Source organism: Hyperolius riggenbachi, chromosome 7, assembly GCF_040937935.1.
Source record: "Hyperolius riggenbachi isolate aHypRig1 chromosome 7, aHypRig1.pri, whole genome shotgun sequence".
Lineage (NCBI taxonomy): Eukaryota > Metazoa > Chordata > Amphibia > Anura > Hyperoliidae > Hyperolius > Hyperolius riggenbachi.
Window position 1 is genome coordinate 119,039,674 of NC_090652.1, and position 11,153 is coordinate 119,050,826.

The 11,153-nt window shown below is 48.1% G+C and overlaps 1 protein-coding gene across 2 annotated transcripts in view; it reads right to left on the minus strand.

Annotated features, from left to right (window-relative positions):
* TECPR1 (tectonin beta-propeller repeat containing 1) overlaps positions 1 to 10,818 on the minus strand; it is a 122,790-nt gene extending 111,972 nt beyond the window's left edge. The window contains exons 1-3 of one of the 2 annotated variants that reach the window (XM_068244572.1): positions 10,679 to 10,818; positions 4,384 to 4,616; positions 1,629 to 1,811 (exon numbers count right to left, since the gene is read on the minus strand). In XM_068244572.1, coding sequence (XP_068100673.1) covers positions 1,629 to 1,811; positions 4,384 to 4,608 — 408 coding nt within the window. In that variant the 5' untranslated portion in view covers positions 4,609 to 4,616; positions 10,679 to 10,818. The remainder of the gene's footprint in view (positions 1 to 1,628; positions 1,812 to 4,383; positions 4,617 to 10,678) is intronic. The other variant, XM_068244573.1, reaches the window with a different exon arrangement.
* Positions 10,819 to 11,153: the final 335 nt, after the last annotated feature.

An 11,153-nucleotide genomic window follows, 5' to 3' on the forward strand; every position in this document is an offset into this window, starting at 1 on the left:
AGCTGTAATAAATAAATTTTTTAAAGGTTATGATTTTGCTTATCTTTTAGAGCAGAGAGGAAGTTCTGAGTCCAAGTCCGCTTTAAAGCAATCAAGTAATGGAGCTGCACGTGACAGCTGTAAATAAAACTGCTGGCAGGGCTACATACTGTCTGCCTTATGACCTTATTACTTCTCCAAGCTGTCACTAACAGGGTCCTTCTGAGCCCAAGTAGGATCCCGATATCCGATATGGAAGTCTAGCCACCCCTCATATACTGGTCTCTGTACCAATCTAGCAGTCAGGCAGTGGTCACCAAGGGTGGGGTGGAAGGTGCTGGAGAAGTTATGGGGTCACACGGTTATCAGTCTTGGTGAATCCCCCGGGGGCTGGGAAAACAGAAGGGTGCATTGCTGAAGTAATAAGACTGCACTGTACATAGCTTTACCTCTAGTATGATTGCCATGAATCCACAACTGGAGGGCATATCCGCAGCTGCAATGACTGCTATGGGCCTTAGAGAAAAGAGGGGGCAGGTTGTTCTTCAGGTGTTCACTACACTTTTTTCTACATCTTGTGTCTGTATACCAGTGTGCATGCACTTTATGTGGTTGCTATGTAGGGAAGTTGTCATTGCTCAATGTGCCTCGGCCTGGGGGCCCGACCAAAATTCTGACTTCTGCATGCGCTACTACCCACATTTGCAGAAATGAACACAGCCCACCTTTTTGCAAACGCCAAAACGTTAGTCCTGTGACCATTCTGCCTCTTTGTAAAAGGACTTACAATGAGGTCACTGCGAGGCCACGGATTACCTTCCCTAACCTTGTGTGCTGCTCTTTCACTCCATGGATTTGGATGTGACAAGGCAGATGAGGAGAGGTAAAGCTAGCTCGGGCTTATCCCACTGCTGAAGTGAAAATCTTAAAGGGAACCTGAAGAGAGGGATACAGAGGCTGCCATATTTATTTCCTTAGCCCTGCATCCTCTTTGTCCCTTCCGTGGTCCTGCTGGCGGCTCCGGTAATCCAGCGTCTTTGGCTGAAGTTGGGCGTGTGCACCCCCAGTGTGTCATCACAACAGTCGCTGTAAGCGTCCTGGGCATGTGCGGCTCTCTAAAGACTGAACCGCTCCTGCGCAGGACACTTACAGACCAGCCTTATGTCGCGGACGCCAGACTTCTGCCAATGTCGCCGGATTACCGGAGCTGCCAGCGGGTACACGGAAAGCACGAAGAGGCTGCCGGGGAACCTTGCAGGCCATGGGGGGCTTTAGGAAGCCCCGGTAAGTCCTGATTGCATTTATTTTCCACTGCTCAGGGTCCCTTTAAAGCTAAATTATCACAAAGATCTTCTGTTTCAAGAAGGCAAATTATACTCAGCGAAACTTTATATAAGTGAGCTTACAAAAAGCAAATCAGCTATCCTTTCCCTCCTTAGACCAGAGCATAAAACTCAGTGGCAGGAGCTATCTTCATGCTGCACTTATTTCAAGGTAACAGTCTGCTACTTCCCCTTCAGTAGACACTTTCCATGGCAGTCATAGAAGGCTAACAACCGCCAGCTACTGATATAACAGATGGCATAGAACCAAGGCACAGGGCTTCTTATGCTGTGGTGGTAAGGGTGGCTAAAAGAATACATACTTACCCCTTTCTCTGTTGGCTCTCCACCTATATTCTCATCGACATACCAATCTAGTTCCCATTCCCAGTGTGGTGAGGGGAGCTGGAAGCTGTCCAGTTGCTGATGTTTCAGCCCCGTGATGTCACTCCACTGCCAGCGATCGCTGGGAAGCAGCTTGTCACAAAAGCCATCCACTGGATTCCAGCGCTGTAAATATACAGAATAAAGGTCACCCTATCAGTCTTCATAATATTATAGGGCCACTAACACCTGGTAACAAAATCACTGCCCTCGACAACTGCATTAGGCAAAGCAGGTCCTGCTTGTTAAAACCATGCGGTCATAAAAACATTTCAATTTGGCAATAGCATGGAAGAAACTTACTCAGTCACAGTAATTCATTCCTAGTATTGGTGGGTGAAAGCAGGACAGATGTGAGAAGCAGACCCATGATTCTACAGTCTGCCAGTTCCATCCTGCTGCAACCTCTGCAAATTATAATTATAAAGCAGCACGGTGGCATAGTGGTTAGTGCTCTCACCTTGCAGTGCTGGGTTCCCTGGTTCGAATCCCAGCCAGTGCACTATCTGCACGTGCACGCAGTTTGAATGCTTTACCCGTGTCTGTGTGGGTTTCCTTCAGGCACTCCGGTTTCCTCCACACTCCGAAAACATACAGTTAAGTTAATTGGCTTCCCCCTAAATTGGCCCTAAACTATGATATATACACTACATGATACATGCATAGACCTATGACTATGGTACGGATCAGATTGTGAGCCCCTCTGAGGGACAGTTAGTGACAAGACAATATACTCTGTATAGCGCTGCGTAATAATTCGGCACTACATAAATACTAAATAATAAAATAATAATTGTAAAGCCTTCCTTCTGCTTTTAGTGTCAAGATATGCTGTATTCTCATACAACTGATGGAGTTAAAACTCTGTCATTCATTTTGCATTGAGGAGGGCCATAGATATTTTCCAGCACCAATATATTAATATATTATACACACACTCCTTCCACAAGCCCATTATACTACTTTAATTTTAGATAGCAATAATCAACACTATATGTAAAAAGATGCAATCTTTTATTACAAGCAGCTACTTATCCCAACAATGCAAGTTTAAAGCTTTTTTGTACACAAGGGGGGGGGGGGGGGCTGGGGGCTCAACTGTGACCACTGACAAGACTGTGGGCTGAACTGAGTTCACTCACTGGACTGGGAGCTGCTCTTTTATCACTGACTAGAGTGGGGTGAAGGAGAGGGCCACACTGTGTTCGCTCACTGGACTGGGGCTGCTTTGTTATCAATGACTGAACTGGAATGGGGACGGGGAACTACACTACTGACCGTTTGACCGTTTACTCATTTAATGCCATGGTGTAAAAGGTTTCTCTGTGACTGCTGTCTAGATTTGGGGTTGCACTGCAACCACTGACTAGACCTAAGAGAGGAGGCGTCAGCACTGTACCTACTAACTGCCCCAGGGGCTAAGCACCACTCTGTGACCACTAACTGGACTGAGGACCGGACACTTCCAATCCAGCGCAGGAAACGTGGGCGCAGTCGGCGCCACCATAGAACGTAATAGGAATTACAGCTATAGCAGCGCACAGGGAGTAACTTCAGTGCAGCCAGAAGACGGAGCTGAAGTTACTTTTAAAACTTCATTCCCCACTATCCACGTCGACCTAGAGGGGGAATAGTCATTAAAGTCGCCGGGAACTTGTGCAGGAGCAGGATAAGCCATACCGGCTGTATCCTGCGCCCAAGTCTCCCGGCGGCAATTCTTCTCGTACGTCTGAGGACTGCTTTGTAACTGCTGACTGACCTGGGCACCGATTTTTGACTACCAAGCAGACTGATATGCCAATGAATGGTTCAGGCAATGAGAGCTGCTCTTGCACCAACGACTGGACTGGAAAGCTACTCTTTGCACCTAGCCATAGATGTCTGTGAGTGTGTGGCTATATGCATGTGGTTGACAATTCTGCAAAAGACCATTGCTTTGCACCCTTAAAGAAGTAGTGGGAGTAGGATGGGTAGTGTATGTGTAGTGGCAGTGAGTAATGGGAGTAGGAGAGTTGGTGTTAGATGTAGCAGGAGTAGGGGGGCAGTGTTAGGTGTAGTGGCAGTAGGTAGTGGGAGTAGGAGAGTTAGTGTTAGATGTAGTGGGAGCAAGGGGGGCAGTGTTAGGAGCAGTGGCAGTGAGTACTGGGTGTAGAAGAGTTAGTGTTAGATGTAGTGGGAGTAGGGGGGGGGGCAGTGTTAGGTGTAGTGGCAGTAGGTAGTGGGAGTAGGAGAATTAGTGGTAAATGTAGTGGGAGTAGGGGGGACAGTGTTAGGAGTAGTTGCAGTGAGTAGTGGGAGTAGGAGAGAGTGTTAGGTGTAGCGGGCGTAGGAAGGGTAGTGTAGCCATAGTGGCAGCGAGTAGCAGGAGCATAGGGTAAGCGTAGGGAAGGCATAGCGCGACTAGGAGGGGTAGTGTTAGCAGAAGTAAGAGTGTTAGTATGAGAGTTGATGCAAGGCATGCAAGCAGTAACTGAATAACATTATATTAGTAATATAAAATTACCAATAATAATATCAGCTATCCGCACTAAACTCATTAGCGTCTAACCTAAATGTACTCATACTTGTTCTAGGTGAACTAAAAAAGCTTTGCAGCCAGAAGGGCAGCATTGAAGCCAAGAACATAATATTTGTGGTTCAGACTGGCTACCAGCACTGTTTTAGCTAATCAGCAAAATACATGAGTCCTTCTCCATACCTGATTCTCATATGTCTCTTCTTTATATCTGATGGGGAGGTCACTGTTATGCACATAAACATAGATCTGATGGTTGCTGGCCACTCCCCAGCAGCAGCTTTCCACTGCAGACAGACGTTTGAATTCCAGCTGCCCATCTCTACATAATTCCCACTGCTGTCCATCCGTGGATAGGGTGTAGACTTTGCCCCATATATCTGCCGCCCACAGCACAGTATTTGGCATTTTGCTGCCTGAAATAGAAAAACAGGCATAAAAATAAAGGCTCAGAACTGAGAATCTATAATGAACAAACTATTTCTAATGTACAACAAACCTTGTAAACTACTAACCATTGTACTAAAAGGCTCACTTTTGGAACACAAGTTCAACTGTGGGAAAATAATATAATTTACTTCTGAATATTATAGTCACTTTTGAGGTTTTGAATGCAGACTGAGCCCTTTCTGGGAATATTTGTTTTACTAATTTCCTTTCCCCAGGATCTTCATAAATGTATAAGAAAACCTTACAGGAAATAAAGGAGTTATCCAACCACTTACTGACAGGAAAAAGGAGGGAAAAATCTCCCAGATGGAGAGAATAGCATTAAAAACCTGAGGCCCATATGCAATTTGGTTTTTCTCCTGAGATATCTCCTGTCACTCCTGGGAGATAATCTTCATCTTCTTTTTAAAATAACTTTTTAGCATTTTACATTTGCAAAGGTACCCAAGTACTATCAAAATTAGAGTATTTTCTTGCTTGCTGGTGGTTTAAAAGGCATTTTATGATAAAGTGTGAAAATATCACCTAGGAGAAAACTCAGGAGAAAAAGTGAATTGCATATGGGCCATTATCTGCATCATTGAACGTTTAGGCCTCTTTTACAGTGCGATGTTAAAGGGAAGGTTCAGGGAGGGAGGTAAAATAATAAAAATCCAAATCCACTTACCTGGGGCTTCCTCCAGCACGTGGCAGGCAGGAGGTGCCCTCGCCGCCGCTCCCGGTGGTCTCCGGTGGCCGACCCGAGCTGGCCAGGCCGGCTGCCAGGTCGGGCTCTTCTGCGCTCCAAGGCCTGGCACTTCTGCGTCCCACGCAGCCGCGCTGACGTCATCAGACGTCCGCCGGGCTGCACTGCGCAGGCACAGTAGTTCTGCGCCTGCGCAGTACAGCCCGGAGGACGTCCAATGACGTCAGCGCGCCGGCATGGGACGCAGAAGTGCCAGGCCTTGGAGCGCAGAAGAGCCCGACCTGGCAGCCGGCCTGGCCAGCTCGGGTCGGCCACCGGAGACCACCGGGAGCCTGCGGAGCGGCGGCGAGGGCACCTCCTGCCTGCCACGGGCTGGAGGAAGCCCCAGGTAAGTGGATATTGATTTTTATTATTTATTGAAAAAAAAGGAAAAGAAGAACTTCTGGGCACCAAATTGCATAAGGACGTCACCTTTAATTAATCCTCCCGACACCTTCAAAACATACATGCAAGAAATTCAGCCTAACAGCCGTTTCGCAGGATGACCTGCTTCTTCAGAGGCAGCACATACGTATGTGCTGCCTCTGAAGAAGCAGGTCATCCTGCGAAACGGCTGTTAGGCTGAATTTCTTGCATGTATGTTTTGAAGGTGTCGGGAGGATTAATTAAAGGTGACGTCCTTATGCAATTTGGTGCCCAGAAGTTCTTCTTTTCCTTTTTTTTCAATTGATATATCACCCACTGGAGGCACAAATTGTTTCATGCACCTGCATCCCCTGACCTGCCAGGATCCTATCTAGTGCCGATTTTTCTCTTTGCTTGTGTACCAATTTTTATTATTTAACTCCCTCCCTGAACCTTCCCTTTAAAGTCGCATGTTAGAAAATGTTTTAACGTGGACTAACGCACAGCAATATTAAGTCTGTGCAACATTCACTGTGCACACGTTGCATTGAGTGTAAAGTGTAGCAATATTTAGAAATAAAGGTTAAACAAGGTGTGTATGAGATCTGCAGATATCATAAACTATGAATGCATTTTGCAGGAACGGATCTTTTGCAGGAACTGATCTGTTGCAGATACAGATCTTTTGAATATCTACAGCATCTTTGTGTGCAGCATCTTGCAAAGATTTTTATCTGATGGGGAGTTCAGCTCCATAGAATAGACTGTGTAGAGTATGGCTCTCATACTACATGGAAGGGGGTAAAATTGGTCTGTAATCTTTCATTTTCCAAAGACTTTTATCTGACGTGTGTACCCACCTTTAGTCTGTAAGAGGCCTAAAGCAAACCTGAACCGAAAATAAAGGACTAGTGCAAGAAAAAAAAGCTGTATAAAGCAACCAATCAAATACTTGATTCTTTCAACAACTGAAACCTGATTTGTTGCTTAGGCAACGTCACTGTTTTTGCTTCATTTTTCTTTGCACTGGTCTTGATAAACTGAGGAATGTACATTAACAAGTTGTAAGAAAAATAAAAGTCAGCAAAGCAAGAAATGAAATTCAACACATTTTCTAGCCGCTACTCAGGCAGAAATGTGATAGATCCCTCCCTCATCCACAAGACTAGCAAACGCTTCTAAATACTTTTATTTCCATGTAAACTGCTATGGATACCCATTGGGTCCAGCAATGCAGTGCGCTGCCTACTAGGGAGGGAGCCATGGCTGATCTGCTGTTCCCCAACCTCCCCAAGTAGGTAGGAAAAAAGCCCCAGCTTATACTTTAATGTTCACCTTCCCAAGAAGGCTTGATTCTTTTCTGAGGTATCACCACATACCACCAAAGTGCCAAAGATCCTTGAGACACATCTTCTGAAAAGCCTGCTACACCCCACTCTTTCTGGAAACTGAAATTATAGGTAGGTAAGGGGAGGGGCTTTGATTGCTAAAGTGGACCTGAAGTGAAACTGGGAACACCTTAGTAGTGAGAAATTTCTGGACAGTCCTGAGGCTTCCCCTATTGTCCTCGATCCCCACTGATCCAGCGCTGGGACCCTCTAAATCTGACAAGAACTTGTCAGATTTGCACTTGTGCAAAGAGGGAAGCACCACCACACTGAGCAAGTCCTGCCAGCACAGTATCATTCCTTTTTCCTCTGCACACAAGCGCAGGCACAAACAGCAATGCAAACCAGAGGATTCCCTTCACCTAGGTAAGTATTTAACTTTAATCTCAGTAACCACAATTTCATATGACAATGAAAGTCATTTCATCGACCAGTTACAGTGCTAGCAGGAGTAAAAGCCAGAATGAACACTCATTATTCTGGCTGTTGCTCCTGCTGGCACTGTAATAGTCCTGAGGAAGTGGGTTCACACCCATGAAATTCATTGTCTGTGCTAAATAAATTTCTTTGTCTTACAAAATTGTCATTACTGAGGTCAGCCACCTCCTCCTTTTTATTTAACCATCCCTGGTTGCCTGAACTGCACATTTAAACATGCAATGTGCACTGTATTATGCAGGCATTATAACAGTTTTAATATAGTCTTAGGGCTGGTTCACACTACAAGAGCTTTTCTAAGCTCTTCAGATTTTAAAATACTGTGTGTGTGCACACTTGAGCGATGTGATTTTGTAAAAATTCCCATAGCACTGCTTTAGCAAGAGCTTTTAAAATCTCTGGTGTTTAAAGGGGAACTGAAGAGAGAGGTATATGGAGGCTTCCATGTTTATTTCCTTTTAAGCAATACCAGTTGCCTGGCAGCCCTGCTGATCCTCTGCCTCTAATACCATTAGCCATAGCCACTGAACAAGCATGCAGCAGATCAAGTGTTTCAGACTTTAAAGTCAGATCTGACAAGACTAGCTGCATGCTTGTTTCTGGTGTTATTCAGATACTACTACAGAGAAATAGACCAGCAGGGCTGCCAGGCAACTGGTATTGATTAAAAGGAAATAAATATGGCAGCCCCCGTATACCTCTTACTTCAGTTCCCCTTTAAAAAGCTCTTGTAATGTGAATCCACCCTAGGGGCTCGTTCACACTATGTGAGCTTTTCTAAGCGCTTTGTGATTTTAAAAGCTCTCACTAATGTTATCCCATGCGAGTGTTCACACTGGAGTGATGTGATTTTGTAAAAATCCCCCACAGCATTGCATTAGCAAGAGCTTTTAAAATCTCTAGCGTTTTAAAATCTCTTGTAGTGTGAATCAGCGCTTAGTAAATAACCCAGCGATCGTGAGCCATGCATGCAATTTATTTACTAAATCTGCAATTGTGCAGATATTTACTTTTGTTAGTGGGGATTCACAGTCAACATAGTTGTCACCAGTGGCCCCTTTAGCCATTGGTCCCTGTGCGGTCCCACTCTAGCCAGTGGTCCCTGTGCGGTTCCAGTCTAGCAAGCGATCCCTGTGCGGTTCCAGTCTAGCCAGAAGTCCCTGTGCGGTCCCACTCTAGCCAGTGGTCCCCCGTGTGGTCCCACTCTAGCCAGTGGTCCTTGTGCAGTCCCACTCTAGCCAGTGGTCTCTGTGCGGTTCCACTCTAGCCAGTGGTCTCTGTGCGGTTCCAGACTAGCCAGTGGTCTCTGTGCGGTTCCAGACTAGCCAGTGGTCCCTGTGCAGTCCCACTCTAGCCAGTGGTCCCTGAGCAGTCCTCCTCTAGCCAGTGGTTCCTGTGCAGTCCCACTCTAGCCAGTGGTCTCTGTGCGGTTCCAGATTAGTCAGTGGTCCCTGTTTGGTTACAGTCTAGCCAGTGGTCCCTGTGCAGCCCGAGTCTAACCAGTGGTCCCTGTGCAGTCCCACTTTAGTCAGAAGTCTCCGCGCAGTCCCACTCTAGCCAGTGGTCCCTGTGCATTCCCACTCTAACCAGTGGTCCCTGTGTATTCCCACTCTAGCCAGTGGTCCCTGTGCAGTCCTACTCTAGCCAGTGGTCAGCAGTCTTTGTGTGGTCTCTGTCCAGTCAGAGGTCACAGCCCAGTCAAGGTGCGATCCCAGTACAATAGCAGTCTACTTCAATGAAGGATCAAGAAAGCTGTCACAAGAGCTTGTAACAGGGACAGAATCAGGCAAACTGGAAATGATCACGTTCACGCAAAAATCAGTGCCCAGATTTCATCCACTACATACAAAGTCCAGGTAACATTCAGGGACCAGCCAGTGGCCATAGCCATGGCTCAGTCATTATCAATAGCCATGGCTCAGTCAGTGGCCGTAGCCCTGGCTCAGTCAGTGGCCGTAGCCCTGGCTCAGTCAGTGGCCGTAGCCCGGCTCAGTCAGTGGCCTCAGCCATGGCTCAGACAGTGGCCTCAGCCATGGCTCAAACAGTGGCCTCAGCCATGGCTCAGACAGTGGCCTCAGCCATGGCTCAGTCAGTGGCCTCAGCCATGGCTCAGTCAGTGGCCTCAGCCATGGCTCAGTCAGTGGCCTCAGCCATGGCTCAGTCAGTGGCCTCAGCCATGGCTCAGTCAGTGGCCTCAGCCACGGCTCAGTCAGTGGCCTCAGCCACGGCTGTCAGTGGCCTCAGCCACGGCTCAGTCAGTGGCCTCAGCCACTGCTCAGTCAGTGGCCTCAGCCACGGCTCAGTCAGTGGCCTCAGCCACGGCTCAGTCAGTGGCCGTAGCCACGGCTCAGTCAGTGGCCGTAGCCATGGCTCAGTCAGTGGCCTCAGCCATGGCTCAGTCAGTGGCCTCAGCCATGGCTCAGTCAGTGGCCGTAGCCATGGCTCAGTTAGTGCCCATAGTCATGGCTCAGTCAGTAGCAGTAGCCATGGGTCAGTCAGTGCCCGTAGCCATGGCTCAGTCAGTAGCAGTAGCCATGGGTCAGTCAGTGCCCGTAGCCATGGGTCAGTCAGTGCCCGTAGCCATGGCTCAGTCAGTAGCAGTAGCCATGGGTCAGTCAGTGCCCGTAGCCATGGCTCATTCAGTGGCCGTAGCCATTCCTCAGTCAGTGGCCGTAGCCATGGGTCAGTCAGTGGCCGTAGCCATGGGTCAGTCAGTGGCCGTAGCCATGGGTCAGTCAGTGGCCGTAGCCATGGCATGGGTCATTAGCCATGGGTCAGTCAGTGTCCGTAGCCTTGGGTCAGTCAGTGTCCGTAGCCTTGGGTCAGTCAGTGTCCGTAGCCTTGGGTCAGTCAGTGGCGGTAGCCATGGATCAGTCAGTGGCGGTAGTCATGGATTAGTCAGTGGCGGTAGCCATTGGTCAATCAGTGGCAGTAGCCATGGTAGTCAGTGGACATGATGTCTATGAGGATGACAGGAGGCCAGTGTCAGCAGAGCAGAGGTCACATATGGGAAGGTGGCAGGCAATGCGTGCACAGTGTTGCCAGGCAGCGCTGCAGTGAGTGAAGGGTAATGACATATGTGACGTCCCCCGCTTGGTACCCCTGTGCTTACCTCGCTAGGTGACCCGCTGGACGCCTCCCCAGCAGGTCACACATATCGGGGATGCTCGTACAGCGCAGCCATAGCTGGGAAACTACATCCCTGCCTAGTTCCGCCACAGGGGGAGGGACAATGTCAGGCTCCTGGCTCTCCTATTGGCTGATGCGGCAGCTTATGGGCGACTGTCAGTCCGCAATTGGAGGAAGGAAAGCTACACGTCAGTGTGGTTGGCACAGCAGCAGTGTTATTACTGTGGCTGTGGCAGCGCACGGTGTAGGAGTCTGAGTATGTATGTATGGCAAGCAGGAAGGGCCGCCTCGTCACCTGGCACATGGCACATGGTCGCCATCATAGGCTACCCAGCCAGCAGTACTGCACTGCCCCCTCCCTCTTCCATCTCAGGCTGCCCCTCCAAAATCGGTTCTCGGTTCTCGCCGTTACTAACATTCTGCTAACTTCCGCTGTAGAAAAAAAAAAATCTCGATAA